General features: G+C 45.8%; 1 protein-coding gene across 3 annotated transcripts in view; it reads right to left on the bottom strand.

The window, feature by feature from the left end:
* Positions 1-19,259, bottom strand: part of focad (focadhesin) — a 343,322-nt gene that overhangs the window by 147,307 nt on the left and 176,756 nt on the right. For all 3 annotated transcript variants that reach the window (XM_070881054.1, XM_070881035.1, XM_070881044.1), the window contains 2 exons: positions 4,387-4,531; positions 61-249 (listed from right to left, as the gene is read on the bottom strand). In XM_070881054.1, coding sequence (XP_070737155.1) covers positions 61-249; positions 4,387-4,531 — 334 coding nt within the window. The remainder of the gene's footprint in view (positions 1-60; positions 250-4,386; positions 4,532-19,259) is intronic.

Raw genomic sequence — 19,259 nt, 5'->3', positions numbered from 1 at the left:
TATAGAGAAGGTGACAACACCGCTCAAACACTTTGTCAAAAAGATTGATCACTAATTCACCTGCCAGGCCAGATTTCAGTCCAGGTTGTTTGTTCTTCTCGTACGTCTTGAGCATGAAGTTGGGAATCCCTGCCACAGTCTTTCCTTGGTCAGAGCGCACAGTTCCACCTCGGAGAGCTGAATAATACACTCCACGAGGCATCGCAGTTAATTCTTGGATCACAAGGGATGACAAAAACTCTTCAAAAGCTGCAAGAAAAGGTCAAAGAACTACTACTTCTGGCTGTCATGAAGGACAAAATTAGTAACTGCAAGTTCAAATTTAAATAGCATGGTCAAGACAATCACTCCCATGTGTTATCTTGACTTTGCGTTCACCTCTGCCTAAACTTTTGTTCAGGAAGCTACCAGTAAGCGATGTCAGATGCTCCATTGAAGAGACAAATGTTTTTAAATCTTTACTCCTCTAGTGATTAATTACTGTGTTGCCCACACTGGCCTCGGGACAAACAACTAGTATTCGACACAGAGAAGAATGACTGCATTCTGCCTTTTGGAGCAGCCAGGAAGAGATTTAGTCGCAAACTTTATTCAAAATTAAAATAAACTAATTTATGATCTAGATTTAGAAACATAATTTCAGATCTTAAGGTCATCAATATAAATGTTGGAACTGTACGTGCAATGATCAAAATCAGAAAAGTAACCCCTTGCTGTCAGATTATTAAGAAAAAAAGCGCATAAACCAAGCACTTGACAAAAATTGGCAGGTTTATTTGTTGTAACCTTTGCTTATGATCACAATACAGATAATTGACATTTGATCAAAATATGTAGTTAATAAAAAGGCAATTTACACTTAACGTTACCACAGAAATAGAAGAAAAAACTGAAATGTGGATCCTGTAACCAAATGAAGTATTAGGAAAGGAGAATTCCAAATGAAAGATCAAAGGCATTTCTTTAGTAATAGGTCCACATTCACAACAACTGAGGATAGTCTGCATGTTTCAGAGATGATACACAATCTTGGGTTTCTGACAACCAAACAACCTCATGTGCAGTAAAACAGAAGAGGACTGATTCAACCTGATACATCAAACCTACCATTCCCCATTGGAACAGGAATAGTCCGATAATTAACGATGAGAATCAACTGCCATCTTTCAATATTTATTACTAATGAAGTCTTTTGAATTTGGAGTCTCCTTAACTAACATACCGGCAGTTTTCTGTATTCTCAGTACGTATTTGACAAACATTAAAACAAATTCAATCCCAAAACTGTGACCGTCGAGTACACTGAAGCCGATTTAAGTGAATACTAATAACTGAATGGCCAGTTAAGTGAATTAAATCTCAGAGCGCAAACCCTTTTCTTATGACTCCACAGTTTATTTCAATGAACTGGACAGCCTGGTTAAGTGAATCACATTATCATCTGTTGCTTTGTCCTGCCTGACGTTTCCAATCTAATATTGACACAATAACTTAGGGATTAAATTGGAATGGTGGTACCAGCCTACTTAGACAAACTTCAGCTCTGATGTAATCTTAGCTGTTTGCTTAGCAATTATATTTTACTGATGCAGGGTTAAAAGGACATGCAGGGGAAGGCAGCAGCATATCATAAGGATTCCTCTGGGCCCATCTTTTGTTTCTTTACTTGTCCCATTACCACCTGCTTTTGCCTTACACCATTATCCCTTTTGCCATTTAATCACTCCTGCCCCTGCTCCCGCTCCCTATCACAGACCTTCTCCTGTATCTATTACTCCCCACGACGATGTATCCTGCCTTTTCCCTGGCTCTGCACTTGCTTGAAAACTGTTAAATCTTTTAACTTCTTCCAGTTCTGATGCAAGGTCATCGACCTGAGACGTTGGCCGGAATTTTGGTGGCGCTCAGAGAATGGGATTGTAGGCGGGTCAGCTGGGAAATTTGAAATGATTGACAGTGGGTCGGGACCCCGCTGTCAACCCGCCTCCATGCTACTTTACCAGGTGTCGGGTCTGTCAACGCTGAACAAACTCGACATGCAGTGGCAGGGAGAGGCAATTTAGGTCATTATGATCTTGTTAAAAGGCTATTAAACACAATTTTTAGGTCAACTTACCAATTTTCCAGGTTTTCTGTGAGGTTGCTGCTGCTTGGGGATCATGTCAGGTAAGAATGTCGGAAGTTGTGTAAACATGAATTCATTTCATTACCTGACAGCTGCAAGTGTGCTATAAAAGCTCCCATTTCACAGCTGTTCACTTTCCAAGATCAGAACCTATTGGTTATTACATTTGGAAGGCACAGTGAGCTTTGTCTTTGGAGCAATCTCTCTATCCAGTGTCACCTCATTGGAACAACCTCTCTCACCATTGACAGATCATTTCTGCCATCTCTACTTCACCTGCCATCTATTCCATCAGCATCAGAGCCCTTGAAACTATCTCACCTTGATCCTCAGAATCCCACCACGATCAGCCCCAACACCAGCAGCACCACGCACACCAGTAACACCAACCTTCTCCGCAATCAACTGATTCTGCACAGGACACAGGGCATCAGCACCCGACCACATTGCTGCCCAGGACGCCAAGAATGGCCTCACCATGGCCAGATTTACTTCACTTGATGCTGTACACCCTGGCTGCCACATGATGTGCCAGCTTAGCACCACCCCACACCAACCCCATAAAGCATCCCTACAATGGCCAAGCCATTCCTTTCACTTTCATCACCATTGTGGGGGGTACCCTTCTGTCTCACCATTCACTGCAACTCACTAAAACACTTCCAAAGCTGCACACAAATCTGTCCAAGAAGGCAAAGTGTTGAAAATAAAGATTCAATGTTTGGTAGCACATCAACAGAAACTTTACATGAACATTGGCAAAAACACCCAAGTGCCTACCCTTGTGGTTTGTTAGTTGGTATGATTAGACTATGAGGAGGATGAGTATGAGGGATGGCTAGTGAGATGGGATGTGATAATGTAGATAGAGAGGGGGATGGGTGGGGGTGCAAGGTAAGTTGGTGTAAGGATGTGCAGGGGTAGGGTAGGGAAGGTAGAGTGATGGGGATGTGATGAGGTTGAGTGTGGCTTTGCAGTAACGTTTCATGATCTACTGAGATAATTAAAAGGTTTGCGCCACTGCAGCCTGGTCCTCCTGACAACATCCCTGCTTGTGCCCTCCTGTGCAATGTGCAACCAGGCTGTGTTGGCCTCCGAGGGAAGACTCTTGTGCACAATGGAAGGGAAAAGAACCTCCCTACGTGCTGTGACTCCATCCATAGGCACATGGAGGGAGTAATGGGAGAGCCTGTGTGCAGCCGTGCACCTTTGTGCCGTGCTCGTCAGTGCTGTAGAACACTGCCAGCACAACTATCAAAATCAATGTGGACATGGTCCTTTTAAGGAAACCGGCTGATGACGTGTCATCAAATATCAACAGACCCGCTTCATTTTAATTAGGCAGGAACCTCGCTGGGCAGGCATAACAAGCCCAATCAATGTAAAATCACTTCGATAGAGTGGGTTGAAGCCAACGGCGGCTTCGGACCTCGCTACCGAACCCGCCTACGAAGGCAAAATCACAGCTGTTAACTCTCTTTCTCTCGCCACAGATACTATCTGACCTGCTGAGTGTTTTCCACAACTTTCTGTTTTTATGACACATCATAAAGGTTCGGTGGAAGACAGCATGACATTGGGAGGGGTGGACGGAAGCAGTAGGAACGGATCAGGAGGGTCAGATGGAAGGCTACAGCACATCAGGAGGGCTGGTAAAATCTATCGAAAAAATTGTTAAGTGAATAAATTTACGAATAAATTTAGTCAGCATAGCGACTGTTCACTTAGAGGTTCCTCAGTATGCCCTTTCCAATATTGCCTGCGGCTAACTTCAATTAATAGAACCTCACACCACATTTAAACAACTCTGAGCCTCAGTGTTCAAAAGAGGACTGATTGATTATAACATAACGTGTCTTTTTTTTGGGGGGGTGGGGGCGGGAAGGGGTGCGAAGGGAATTATCATCCAAATTATCGACATGCATGTTCTCTTTTAATCCTTAGTCCTTTTCAAGGCTATTCCATCTTCCAAACACATATTGCCTTCAGAAAAGTGAATATCGAATGACTTATTTTTCTAACTGCTGTTTTCAATGTTTCTGGAGAAATTCAACAATAACAGTACAGACTGTGAGATGGAGAGACCCCAAGGGATTGGTGCTATTTTATGAATTATTCGTGTTGATATTCAGACATCTTGAAGCTCATCTACCAGAATCAATGCTTTAAACCAGATTTTTTTAAAAAACATTGTTCTTCAACTACAGGTCAATGCTGCTCCTTAATTTTGAGATAAAATAGTTACCAGCCTCAGTACTTACCAGAGAACACCGGAAGAGATGTCATTAAAAGCAGCTTCATGTAAGATGCACCTGGAACTGAAAGATCTTCTTCGTTCTCTTCTTCTTCTTCTGCATTCATTTCCATCTCATCCCCTTCATAATCATTTTTTCTTTCTGGCCTTACCTATGGAGAAAATACAACATTAGCTCACCATTGACTTTTAACTAATTTTCAAAGTATAATTTGATTATATACAAGTATATATTTCCAATGTTCTATATAGCAACTTGACCAGAAATTGTCCCGTGATTACTTATTGTCAACTTTTGATCACCATAGATCGCCCAGGCGATGGAAGAAAAAAGGGTTCCAATTAAAAATAATATAAAGATGATGCTTAAGAGCCTCTTTAATACTTAACATGTGATTGGGATTACAGAGACGTGGCTCCAGGATGATCAGGGCTGGGAACTCAATATCCAGGGGTATTCAACATTCAGGAAGGATAGAATAAAAGGAAAAGGAGGTGAGGTATCATTGCTGGTTAAAGAGGAGATTAATGCAATAGTTAGGAAGGACATTAGCTTGGATGATGTGGAATCTATATGGGTAGAGCTGCAGAACACCAAAGGGCAAAAAACGTTAGTGGGAGTTGTGTACACACCTCCAAACAGTAGTAGTGATGTTGGGGAGGGCATCAAACAGGAAATTAGGGGTGCATGCAATAAAAGGTGCAGCAGTTATAATGGGTGACTTTAATTTGCACATAGATTGGGCTAACCAAACTGGAAGCAATACGGTGGAGGAGGATTTCCTGGAGTGCATAAGGGATGGTTTTCTAGACCAATATGTTGAGGAACCAACTAGGGGGGAGGCCATCTTAGACTGGGTGTTGCGTAATGAGAGAGGATTAATTAGCAATCTCGTTGTGTGAGGCCCCTTGGGGAAGAGTGACCATAATATGGTGGAATTCTACATTAGGATGGAGAATGAAACAGTTAATTCAGAGACCATGGTCCAGAATTTAAAGAAGGGTAACTTTGAAGGTATGAGGCGTGAATTGGCTAGGATAGATTGGCGAATGATACTTAAGGGGTTGACTGTGGATGGGCAATGGCAGACATTTAGAGACCGCATGGATGAACTACAACAATTGTACATCCCTGTCTGGCGTAAAAATAAAAAAGGGAAGGTGGCTCAACCGTGGCTATCAAGGGAAATCAGTATTAAAGCCAAGGAAGTGGCATACAAATTGGCCAGAAATAGCAGCGAACCCAGGGACTGGGAGAAATTTAGAACTCAGCAGAGGAGGACAAAGGGTTTGACTAGGGCAGGGAAAATGGAGTACGAAAGGAAGCTTGCAGGGAACATTAAGACGGATTGCAAAAGTTTCCATAGATATGTAAAGAGAAAAAGGTTAGTAAAGACAAACATAGGTCCCCTGCAGTCAGAATCAGGGGAAGTCATAACGGGGAACAAAGAAATGGCAGACCAATTGAACAAGTACTTTGGTTCGGTATTCACTAAGGAGGACACAAACAACCTTCCGGATATAAAAGGGGTCAGAGGGTCTGGTAAAGAGGAGGAACTGAGGGAAATCCTTATTAGTCGGGAAATTGTGTTGGGGAAATTGATGGGATTGAAGGCCGATAAATCCCCAGGGCCTGATGGACTGCATCCCAGAGTATTAAGGAGGTGGCCTTGGAAATAGCGGATTCATTGACAGTCATTTTCCAACATTCCACTGACTCTGGATCAGTTCCTATGGAGTGGAGGGTAGCCAATGTAACCCCACTTTTTAAAAAAGGAGGGAGAGAGAAAACAGGGAATTATAGACCGGTCAGCCTGACCTCAGTAGTCATAGCAGCGCATTTGGAAAGAGGTGACATGATAGGTCCAAGTCAGCATGGATTTGTGAAAGGGAAATCATGCTTGACAAATCTTCTGGAATTTTTTGAGGATGTTTCCAGTAGAGTGGACAAGGGAGAACCAGTTGATGTGGTATATTTGGACTTTCAGAAGGCTTTCGACAAGGTCCCACACAAGAGATTAATGTGCAAAGTTTAAGCACATGGGATTGGGGTAGTGTGCTGACATGGATTGAGAACTGGTTGTCAGACAGGAAGCAAAGAGTAGGAGTAAATGGGTACTTTTCAGAATGGCAGGCAGCAACTAGTGGGGTACCGCAAGGTTCTGTGCTGGGGCCCCAGCTGTTTACACTGTACATTAATGATTTAGACGAGGGGATTAAATGTAGTATCTCCAAATTTGCGATGACACTAAGTTGGGTGGCAGTGTGAGCTGCGAGGAGGATGCTATGAGGCTGCAGAGTGACTTGGATAGGTTAGGTGAGTGGGCAAATGCAAGGCAGATGAAGTATAATGTGGATAAATGTGAGGTTATCCACTTTGGTGGTAAAAACAGAGAGACAGACTATTATCTGAATGGTGACAGATTAGGAAAAGGGAGGTGCAACGAGGCCTGGTACATCAGTCATTGAAGGTTGGCATGCAGGTACAGCAGGCGGTTAAGAAAGCAAACGGCATGTTGGCCTTCATAGCGAGGGGATTTGAGTACAGTGGCAGGAAGGTGTTGCTACAGTTGTACAGGGCCTTGGTGAGGCCACACCTGGAGTATTGTGTACAGGTTTGGTCTCCTAACTTGAGGAAGGACATTCTTGCTGTTGAGGGAGTACAGCGAAGGTTCACGAGACTGATTCCCGGGACTGACCTATCAAGAAAGACTGGATCAACTGGGTTTGTATTCACTGGAGTTCAGAAGAATAAGAGGGGATCTCATAGAAATGTTTAAAATTCTGACGGGTTTAGACAGGTTAGAGGCAGGAAGAATGTTCCCAATGTTGGGGAAGTCCAGAACCAGGGGTTACAGTCTAAGGATAAGGGGTAAGCCATTTAGGACCGAGATGAGGAGAAACTTCTTCACCCAGTGAATGGTGAACCTGTGGAATTCTCTACCACAGAAAGTTGTTGAGGCCAATTCACTAAATATATTCAAAAAGGAGTTAGATGAAGTCCTTACTACTAGGGGAATCAAGGGGTATGACGAGAAAGCAGGAATGGGGTACTGAAGTTGCATATTCAGCCATGAACTGATTGAATGGCGGTGCAGGCTAGAAGGGCCGAATGGCCTACTCCTGCACCTATTTTCTCTGTTTCTATGTCTATGTTTCTATGTTTCTGGAGCTGTCCTGCATTCACTGCCTTACCTCAGAGACTGGTATTTCTAGGGTATATGCTGAAAATATCTTTTGAAGAAGTTAGGCCGAACTTTTCAGCCATCTTAAGGTGGGATCAGTTCAGGAAGATGCTTTGACCGCTGGCCTTCAAACCTTAGAGTATCATTTGGAGACAACAATGGAAACTGGCATCTGAGAGATTTGGAGTGACATCTCTCAGGGTCTGCAGGTTCTAACATATACATAAGAATATAAGAAATAGGTGTAGGAGTAGGCCATACTGCCCCTCGAGCTTGCTCCGCCATTCAATAAGATCATGGATCTGAATCGGACTGAATTATGGTCACTGCCACCAAGTGCTCTCCCACTAATATCCCTTCCACCTGCCCAGCTTCATTCCCCAAAACTAAATCCAGAACCGCCCCCTCCAGTGTTGGGCTTGTTACATACTGACTAAAAAAGTTCTCTTGAATGCATTTTAGCAATTCCGTACCCTCTATACCCTTTACACTATATTTGTTCCAATCAATATTAGGATAGTTGAAATCCCCTAGTATTACTGCCCTATGGTTTTTGGACTTCACAGAAATTTGCCTACATATTTGCTCTTCTTTCTCCCTCCCACTGTGAGGGTCTATAATATATGCCCAGCTGTGTGATCGACCCTTTTTTATTTTTCAGTTTGACCCATATGGTTTCATTTGATGATCCCTTTAACATAATCATCCTTCCTCACAGCTGTCAAAGTTTCTTTAATCAATACCGTGATCCGCCTCCGCCTTTTTATCCCCCTCTCTGTCCTGTCTAAAAATCCTGTAACGAGGAATATTAAGCTGTCAAACCTGCCCCTCTTTCAGCCATGTTTCTGTAATGGCTATAATGGCATACTCCCAAGTGTCTAGCTGTGCTCTCAGCTCATCTGCCTTGTTTACTACACTCCTTGCGTTGAAGTATATACCATTTAGCACAGGAAGACCTCCTTGATTACTACTTACTAAACCCTTGTTTCCTCTGTCTTACAGATTCACTTTCTACATTCTTGCTTTCCAATTTCAGCTTTATTTCCTTCCCTATTGAATTTGTTCTCAGGTTCCCATCCCCCTGCCAAGCTAGTTTAAACTCTCCCCCAAAGCACTAGCAAAACTCCCCACGAGGGAGGATAATGGTCCCAGCGCTGTTTAGGTGCAACCCGTCCGATTTGTACAGGTCCCATCTCCCCCAGAAGCGGTCCCAATGCCATAAGAATTTAAAGTCCTCCCTCCTGCACCAACTCTCCAGCCACGCGTTAATCCTTCTGTTTTTGTACTCATTAGCACAGGTCACTGGTAGCACCCGAAGATTACTACCTTTGAAGTCCTACCCTTTAACTTTTCTCCTAGCTCCCTAAATTCTGCCTGCAGGACCTCAACCCTCTTTCTATCTATGTCATTGGTCTCGATATGAACCTCTGGCTGTTCACCCTCTCCCCCGAGAATGCCCTGCGCCCGCTCTGTGACATCCTTGACCCTGGCACCAGGGAGGCACTATACCATCCTGGAGTCAGGTCTACGGCTGCAGAAACGCCTCTCTACGCGCCTAACTATTGAATCCCCTACCACTAAAGCTCTTTTATTCTTCGTCCCACCCACTATGCAGCTGAGCTACCCATGGTGCCTTGGACTTGGCCCTGGCTGCACTCCACAGAGGCACTATTTTGCCCTCACCGGTGTGCAGAAGAGAATATCGGTTGAAAAGCAAGAGGGACTCGGGGGGTGGGGGGGGGTGGGGAGGGTGGGGAGACACAACTCCTACACTGCCTGCATAGCGTTCTTTCTCCATCAGGTGTTCACCCACTTCCCCTCTGCCTGCATGCTTTTAAGCTACGGGGTGACCACCTCCTGAAACGTGCCACCCACGTAGCTCTCAGCCTCGCGGATGCACCGCAGTGATTCTAGCCACTGCTCAATCTCCGAAACGCGGAGCTCAAGTATTTGAAGCTGGAGACACCTCCTGCACATATGGTTATCGAGACTGCGTGAAGCGTCCAGTACATCCCACATGCCGCAGGACAAACACTTCACAGGACTGAGCTGCCCTACCAATCCTCTAATTAGACTCATCTGTTATAAAAGAGAAAGAGAGATACTTATCAATCATCCAACCCATCACTTACCTGCCCGGACGAGGGCTGTGAGCGGGCAGTGGTCGGAAATGCAGTTGGGAGGCAAATCCGAAATCAGCGGGCACAGGTGAGTAACGCATTTGGCAGCAGAAGGCCTGGAGGTCAGCGAGGAGCGGGTGGCCTAGAGGTTGGCGAGGAGCGGGAGGCCCGAAGGTCGGCCTGTGACATCACAGGAAGGCAGGAAATGGAACTGGGTCTGTTTTCTATGGAACAGAGGAGGCTGAGGAGAGATCTGATTGAGGTGTATAAAATTACAAGGGGCCTGGATAGAGTGGATAGGAAGTGGATTGGTAGAGGGGTCAACAACCAGGGGACATAGATTTAAAAGTAATTGAGGGGAGTTTTACAGGAGATATGATGGGAAATTTCTTCACCCAGAGGGTAGTGGGAGTCTGGAACTCACTGCCTGAAAGGGTGGTAGAGGCAGAAACCCTCACCACATTTAACAGATACTTGGATCTGCACTTAAAGCGCCATAACCTACAGGGCTACGGACCAAGAGCTGGAAAGTGGGATTCGGCTGTACAGCTCTTGGTCGGCCGGCGCGGACACGATGGGCTGAAATGGCCTCCTTCCTTGCTGTAAATTTCTGATTCTATGATATAAACCACTTTGATATGAAATGCATTTATTCTGAAGTAAGTCTGTTCTTTGTTTGATTTCTGTGTGATATGATGTTTGGAGGTTAGCTTACAACAAACACAGAAACATAGAATAAACAGGTGCAGGAGTAGGCCATCCGGCCCTTCAAGCCTGCACCGCCATTCAATAAAATCATGGCTGATCATTCCTTCAGTACCCCTTTCCTGCTTTCTCTCCATACCCCTTGATCTCCTTAACCGTAAGAGCCATATCTAACTCCCTCTTGAATATATCCAGTGAACTGGCATCAACAACTCTCTGCGGCAGAGAATTCCACAGGTTAACAACTCTCTGAGTGAAGAAGTTTCTCCTCATCTCAGTCCGAAATGGCCTGCCCCTTATCCTAAGACTGTGTACCCTGGTTCTGGACTTCCCCAACATCGGGAACATTCTTCCCGCATCTAACCTGTCCAGTCCCGTCAGAATCTTATATGTTTCTATGAAATCCCCTCTCATCCTTCTAAACTCCAGTGAATAAAGGCCCAGTTGATCCAGTCTCTCCTCATATGACAGCCCAGCCAGCCCTGGAATCAGTCTGGTGAACCTTCGCTGCACTCCCTCAATAGCAAGAACAACCTTCCTCAGGTTAGGAGACCAAAACTGAACACAATATTCCAGGTGAGGCCTCACTAAGGCCCTGTACAACTGCAGAAAGGCCTCTCTGCTTCTATATTCAAGTCCCCTAGCTATGAAGGCCAACATACCATTTGCCTTCTTCACCGCCTGCTGTACCTGCGTGCCCACTTTCAGTGACTGATGAACCATGACACCCAGGTCTCGTTGCACCTCCCTTTTTCCAAATCTGTGGCCATTCAGATAATATTCTGCCTTCCTGCTTTTGCCCCCAATATGGATAACCTCACATTTATCCACATTATACTGCATCTGCCATGCATTTGCCCACTCACCTAACCTGTCCAAGTCACCCTGCAGCTTCTTAGCGTCCTCCTCACAGCTCACATCGCCACCCAGTTTCGTGTCATCTGCAAACTTGAAGATATTGCACTCAATTCCTTCATCCAAATCGTTAATGTATATTGTAAAGAGCTGAGGTCCCAGCACTGAGCCCTGCGGCACTCCACTAGTCACTGCCTGCCATTCTGAAAAGGACCCGTTTATCCCGACTCTTTGCTTCCTGTCTGCCAACCAGTTCCCTATCCACGTCAGTATATTACCTCCAATACCATGTGCTTTGACTTTGCACAACAATCTCTTGTGCGGTACCTTGTCAAAAGCCTTCTGAAAGTCCAAATACACCACATCCACTGGTTCTCCCTTGTCCACTCTGCTAGTTACATCCTCAAAAAATTCCAGAAGATTCGTCAAGCATGATTTCCCTTTCATAAATCCATGCTGACTTGATCCGATCCGGTCACCGCTTTCCAAATGCGCTGCTATTTCGTCCTTCGGGATCGATTCCAACATTTTTCCCACTACTGATGTCAAGCTAACCGGTCTATAATTACCCGTTTTCTCTCTCCCTCCTTTTTTAAAAAGTGCCGTTACATTTGCTACCCTCCAGTCCATGGGAACTGATCCAGAGTCGATAGACTGTTGGAAAATGATCACCAATGCATCCACTATTTCTAGGGCCACTTCCTTGAGTAGTCTGGAATGTAGACTATCAGGCTCCGGGGATTTATCGGCCTTCAATCCCATCAATTTCCCGAACACAATTTCCCGCCTAATGAGGATATCCTTCAGTTCCTCCTTCTCACTAGACCCACTGTCCCCCAGTACCTTCAGAAGGTTATTTGTATCTTCCTTCATGAAGACAGAAGCGAAGTATTGGTTCAATTGGTCTGCCGTTTCTTTGTTCCCCATTATAATTTCACCTGAATCTGACTGCAAGGGACCTACGTTTGTCTTTACTAATCTTTTTCTCTTCACATATTTTTAGAAGCTTTTGCAGTCAGTTTTTATATTCCCTGCAAGCTTCTGCTCGTACTCTATTTTCCCCCTCTTAATTAAACCCTTAGTCCTCCTCTGTTGAATTCTAAATTTCTTCCAGTCCTCAGGTTTGTTGCTTTTTCTAGCCCATTTATATGCCTCTTCCTTGGCTTTAACACTATCCTTAATTTCCTTTGTTAGCCATGGTTGAGCCACCTTCCCAGTTTTATTTTTACTCCAGACAGGGATGTACATTTGCTGAAGTTCATCCATGTGATCTTTAAATGTTTGCCATTGCTTATCCACCGTCAACCCTTTTAGTATCGTTTGCTAGTCTATTCTAGCCAATTCACGCCTCATACCGTCGAAGTTACCTTTCCTTAAGTTCAGGATCCTAGTTTCCGAATTAACTGTGTCACTCTCCATCTTAATAAGGAATTCTACCATATTATGGTCACTTTTCCCCAAGGGGCCTCGCACAACAAGATTGCTAATTAGTCCCTTCTCATTACACAATACCCAGTCTAGGATGGCCAGCTCCCTGGTTGGTTCCTCGACATATTGGTCTAGAAAACCATTCCTAATACACTCCAGGAAATCCTCCTCCACTGCATTGCTACCAGTTAGGTTAGCCCAATCAATGTGTAGATTGAAGTCGCCCATGATTACTGCTGTACCTTTATTGCACACATCCCTTATTTCTTGCTTGATGCTGTCCCCAACCTCACTACTACTATTTGGTGGTCAATACACAACTCCCACTAGCATTTTCAGCCCTTTGGTAATCCACAGCTCCACCCATACCGATTCCACATCATCCAGGCTAATGTCCTTCCTTACAATTGCATTGATTTCATCTTTAACCAGCAACGCTACCCCGGCTCCTTTTCCTTTCTGTCTATCCTTCCTAAATGCTGAATACCCTTGGATGTTGAGTTCCCAGCCTTGGTTGCCCTGGAGCCAAGTCTCCGTGATGCCAATCACATCGTATCCATTAACTGCTATCTGCACAGTTAATTCATCTATCTTATTCCGAATACTCCTCGCATTGAGGCAGAGCTTTCAGGCTTGTTTTTTTTTAAAAACACTTTGCCCCTTTAGAATTTTGCTGTAATGTGGCCCTTTTTGTTTTTTGCCTTGGGTTTATCTGCCCTCCACTTTTACTATTCTCCTTTCTATCTTTTGCTTCTGCCTCTTTTTTATTTCCATCTGTCTCCCTGCATAGGTTCCCATTCCCCTGCCATATTAGTTTAACTCCTCCCCAACAGCACTAGCAAACACTCCCCCCCTAGGATATTGGTTCCGGTCCTGCCCAGGTGCAGACCGTCTGGTTTGTACTGGTCTCACCTCCCCCAGAACCGGTTCCAATGTCTCAGGAATTTGAATCCCTCCCTTCTGCACCACTCCTCAAGCCACGTATTCATCTGAGCTATCCTGCGATTCCTACTCTGACTAGCACGTGGCACTGGTAGCAATCCTGAGATTACTACTTTTGAGATCCTATTTTATAAAATTTAGCTCCTAGCTTCCTAAATTCGCCTCGTAGGACCTCATCCCGTTTTTTTACCTATGTTATTGGTACCTATATGCACCATGACAACTGGCTGTTCACCCTCCCTTTTCAGAATGTCCTGCACCCGCTCCGAGACATCCTTGACCCTTGCACCAGGGAGGCACATACCATCCTGGAGTCTCAGTTGCGGCCGCAGAAACGCCCGTCTATTCCCCTTACAATTGAATCCCCTATCACCATCGCTCTCCCACTCTTTTTCCTACCCTCCTGTGCAGCAGAGCCAGCCACGGTGCCATGAACTTGGCTGCCGCTGCTCCCCCCTGATGAGTCATCCCCCTCAACAGTACCCAAAGTGGTGTATTTGTTTTGCAGGGGGATGACCGCAGGGGACCCCTGCACTACCTTCCTTGCACTGCTCTTCCTGTTGGTCTTCCATTCTCTATCTGGCAGTGGACTCTTTACCTGCGGTAAGACGAACTCGCTACACGTGCTAATCACGTAATTCTCAGCATCGTGGATGCTCCAGAGTGAATACAGAGTGAATTTGTATACTCTGGTGGGAGGGTATCTCTTAGTTGGTATAATGAAGTTTTATCCTGCGTGCCTTTGTCATTTCCTTTTCCTCCTGCTCCTGTTCTACTTCATTCAGATCTGGAAGTGGTCATAGTAAACTCAATGTTAAGGGCTCCATGACAGAAGGGTGAGAGGAAAAAGACTTCCTTGCTGAAAGGCAACTTGCAGAATCCTTTCTTAGCAGCACAGATGAGAGAAGAAAAATTCTGTGAACTCAACCACTTTGTGACTTGACAAGTCATGCGGGTAACTTACCCGTCTTTGCTACCAGCTTAAGTCAGGTACAATTTTGTAATAAGTGATGGAATTGCTGGGACGGCAGCTTTGTCCCTCAGTAAGTGCCTGAGAAGCTGCTGGATTATCGTAAAAACCCAACTGGTTCACTAATGTCCTTCAGGGAAGAAAACCTGTCATCCTGACCTGCGTTGACCTACGTGACTCCAGCCCACACCACTGTAGTTGACTTTTAACTGCCCTCTGAAGTGGCCGCGCAAAACACTCAGCTGTATCAAACCACCTGCAGTTCAAGAATTCCCATCACCGCCTTCTCAGGGCAACTGGGATTGGGCAACACCTCACAAACCAAAATAACAAGATTTTTTATTAAATCTTATCGTTTGCATACATGTACCACTTTGGGTCTGATCACATCTTCTGACAACAGCTAATTTTACCGGAATTTAGCTTGTATTTTAGAACACCCCAAATTCCAGACCCCGACACTTGAAGTACACCACATTTGCCCCCTGTAAAATCATGGTATTTCAGGTCTCTAGTTTCCAATATAAAATATTTATTTCCTGCATAGATGAGGAAGTCAAGCCGTCAACAAATGACACATGACCTGGATCAGAAGGAAGAAACTACTCCATGGTAAAAGTGTGAAAATGCAGGAAGTTTTAAACCAAACAGAGTAGAGTGGAAGAAAACCACCATCTGTGCTTTAAACTAGAGCTGATAATTGAGAAAATTAAAAACAAACAAGAGCGAGCAATAAATAATCAAATTCCTCAGCCATGTTCCCGTTCATTTTTGGGCTGCACAGCCCCTTTAAAATACCCTGCTTATATTTCTCTTGCAACGCCGGGAATCCGGCTACGTGAGAGGTCCAGAGAGCTGCGCGGCTGCACACTGGTCCACAGCCAATTTTACCTTTGCAACCTCATCCAGGGTTACATCCCCTTCTGTGTCCTACAGTCCACTGGCTTTTTAAGTATACTTCACTGCCTTTGCCCCATTATTAGCAACAAAGCAATCAGCTGCTTTATCCTATTCTCTAGAATAATCTCTCTACAACCCTTCACCTCTCCACTGCTTTTCCCGCTTCTACAAGCCTTCTGAAATCGGCAACTTCTTGATCACATTTTTGGTTTTACCCTCCCACAATGACTCACTCTCTGTTCCTTTTTTTAAACTTTACTCTCTGTAAAGTGCCTTGATATTTTTCTATGTTAAAGGAGACAAATAGTTGAACATTGTTGTTGTTCTTCTTGGTCATCAAGGATGCCCATTATGAACAGCATCCAGAGCTGGAGACAGCATCGGAATTGTTGTGTATCTGTAAAGCATGTACTCCCATGTTCCGCCACCAGGTAGCTCAGCCCCTGAAGTCCCAAGGGATCACAGCATCCCTTGGGATCACTGTATATAAGCCGGCCCTGAAGGCCTGTTCCTCACTTTGGAGTGTCTTATTAAAGACTGAGGTCACTGTTACTTTAACCTCCCTGTGTGCAGTCTCATCTGTATTAGGGACACAATAACTGGCGACGAGAATACGAATCCAACGCAAAGATGCAACAAACTGTGGGCATCCTGGAGAAGTTCTCGGAGGGTGAGAACTGGGAAGCCTATGTCAAATGGCTAGACTAGTACTTTGTAGCCAACGAGCTGGACAGAGAAGGAAGCACTGCAAAAAGGAGAGCGGTCCTCCTCACAGTCTGCGGGGCACCGACTACAGCCTCATGAAGAATCTTCTGGCTCTGGTGAAACCCACAGATAAGTTATATGAGAAGCTGTGTACACTGATTTGGGAACATCTTAACTCGAGGGAGAGCATGCTGATGGCAAGGTATCGGTTCTACATGTGCCAGCGATCTGAAGGTCAGGAAGTGGCAAGCTACTTCGCCGAGTTAAGGCGATTTGCAGGACAATGCAAGTTTGATGGCTACCTGGAGCAAATGCTCAGAGACTTTTTTGTACTGGGCATTGGCCACGAGACCATCTTACGAAAACTTTTGACTGTAGAGACACCGACCCTCAGTAAGGCCATTGCGATAGCACAGGCGTTTATGTCCACCAGTAATAACACCAAACAAATCTCTCAGCACACAAGTGCTAGCAATGTTCATGAATTAACGGGAACTGTGTTTGCGAGCAGAAATGTACAGAGCAGAACCCACGAGTCAACAACTGCCAGCAGGCCTCAGAGTCCCCAAAAAAGGATGAATGCAAGGCAATTCACACCTTGTGGGCATTGTGGAGGCTTCCATTCAGCCTATTCATGCCGCTTCAAAGTGTTTGTTTGCAAGAGCTGTGGAACAATGGGGCACCTCCAACGAGCTTGCAAACGAGCTGCAAGCTCTGCAAAACCTGCTAACCACCACGTGGCAGAGGAAGATCGGTCCATGGTGGATCAAAGCAATTTCGAGCCTCAGACAGAGGAGGCAGATGCTGAAGTACACGGGGTGCACACATTTGAGACGAAATGTCCACCTATAATGCTAAACGTAAAATTGAATGGCTTACCCATAGCCGTGGAACTGGACACTGGCGCTAGCCAATCCATCATGAGTAAAAAGATGTTTGAGAGACTGTGGTGCAACAAGGCATTCAGACCAGCCCTGAGCCCCATCCACACGAACCTGAGAACGTACACGAAAGAGCTTATCACTGTCCTAGGCAGTGGTCACCTACGAGGGCACGGTGCACGAACTGCCACTCTGGATTGTCCCGGGCGATGGCCCCACACTGCTTGGCAGGAGCTGGCTGGGCAAAATCCGCTGGAACAGGGATGACGTCCGAGCGCCATCACATGTCGATGAGGCCTCATGTACCCAGGTTCTAAACAAATTTCCTTCCCGTTTTGAGCCATGCATTGGAAACTTTTCCGGGGCAAAGATGCGGATCCACTTGGTTCCAGAGGCACGACCTATTCACCACAAGGCGCGAGCGGTAACTCACATGATGATGGAGTGAAAATCGAGCTGGATAGGCTGCAACGCAAGGGCATCATCTCCCCAGTGGAATTCAGCGAGTGGGCCAGCCCGATTGTTCCAGTACTCAAAAGTGATGGCACGGTCAGGATTTGCAGCGATTATAAAGTAACTATTAACTGTTTCTCACTACAGGACCAATACCCGGTACCTAAGGCAGATGACCTATTTGCAACGCCTGCAGGAGGCAAGCCGTTCACCAGGCTCGACCTAACTTCGGCCTACATGACGCAGGAGCTGGAGGAGTCTTCGAAGGGCCTCACCTGCATCAACAGGCACAAGGGACTTTTCATCTACAACAGATGCCAGTTTGGAATTCGGTCGGCTGCAGCGATCTTCCAGAGAAACATGGAGAGTCTACTCAAGTCGGTACCACGCACGTGGTTCTTCTGGACTACATATTGGTCACGGGTCGGGACACCGCCGAGCACCTACAAAACCTGGAGGAGGTCCTCCAGCGACTGGATCGCGTCGGGCTGAGGCTGAAGAGGTCAAAATGCATCTTCATGGCAACAGAAGTGGAGTTTTTGGGGAGAAAGATCGCGGCGGACGGCATTCGGCCCATAGACGCCAAGACAGAGGCTATCAGGAACGCACCCAGGCCACAGAACGTCACGGAGCTGCTGTCGTTCTTGGGACTCAACTATTTTGGTAACTTCCTACCGGGGTTAAGCACCCTCTTAGAGCCCCTACATGTGTTATTGCGTAAAGGTGAGAACTGGGTATGGGGAAAAAAACAAGTAATTGCTTTTGAGAAAGCAAGAAACATTTTATGCTCCAACAAGCTGCTTGTATTGTATAACCCGTGTAAAAGACTTGTGCTAGCATGTGACGCGTTGTCGTACGGAGTCGGGTGTGTATTACAACAAGCTAACGTTGCGGGGAAGTTGCAACCTGTTGCCTATGCTTCCAGGAGCTTGTCGAAGGCCGAGAGGGCCGACAGCGTGATTGAGAAAAAGGCATTAGTGTGTGTGTTCGGGGTAAAGAAAATGCATCAGTACCTGTTTGGCCTCAAACTTGAGCTGGAAACCGATCACAAGCCCCTCACATCCCTATTCACTGAAAACAAGGGGATAAATACTAATGCCTCAGCCCGCATAGAAAGGTGGGCACTCGTGCTATCAGCGTATAACTATACCATCCGCCACAGGCCAGGCACCGAGAACTGTGCGGATGCTCTCAGTCGGCGACCATTGCCCACCATGGGGGTGGAAATGGCGCAGCCTGCAAACTTGTTGATGGTGGCACAGCCCACAGACTAGTTGATGGTCATGGAAGCGTTTTAAAATGATAAATCACCTGTCACGGCCCACCAGATTAGGACTTGGACCAGCCAAGATCCTCTGCTGTCCCGAGTAAAAATCTGTGTACTGCATGGGAGCTGGGGCAGCATCCCTGTTGAAATGCAAGAGCCAATCAAGCCGTTACAGCGGCGAAAGGACGAGCTGGCCATTCAGGCAGACTGCCTGTTGTGGGGTAACCGCGTAGTGCTACCAAAAAGGGGCAGGGAGACGTTCATCTCCGATCTCCACAGCACACATGGGTATAGTAATGATGAAAGCGATAGCCAGATCCCACGTGTGGTGACCCGGTATCGACTTTGACTTAGAGTCCTGTGTATGGCAATGCAGCATATGTGTTCAGTTGAGCAATGCGCCCAGAGAGGCACCACTATGTTTGTGGTCCGAGCCCTCCAGACCATGGTCGAAAATCCATGTCGACTC

Source organism: Pristiophorus japonicus, chromosome 1 (assembly GCF_044704955.1).
Source record: "Pristiophorus japonicus isolate sPriJap1 chromosome 1, sPriJap1.hap1, whole genome shotgun sequence".
NCBI classification, from domain to species: domain Eukaryota; kingdom Metazoa; phylum Chordata; class Chondrichthyes; family Pristiophoridae; genus Pristiophorus; species Pristiophorus japonicus.
The sequence above is the reverse complement of the archived record's forward strand: the minus strand, read 5'-3'. Positions and strand labels throughout refer to the sequence as shown.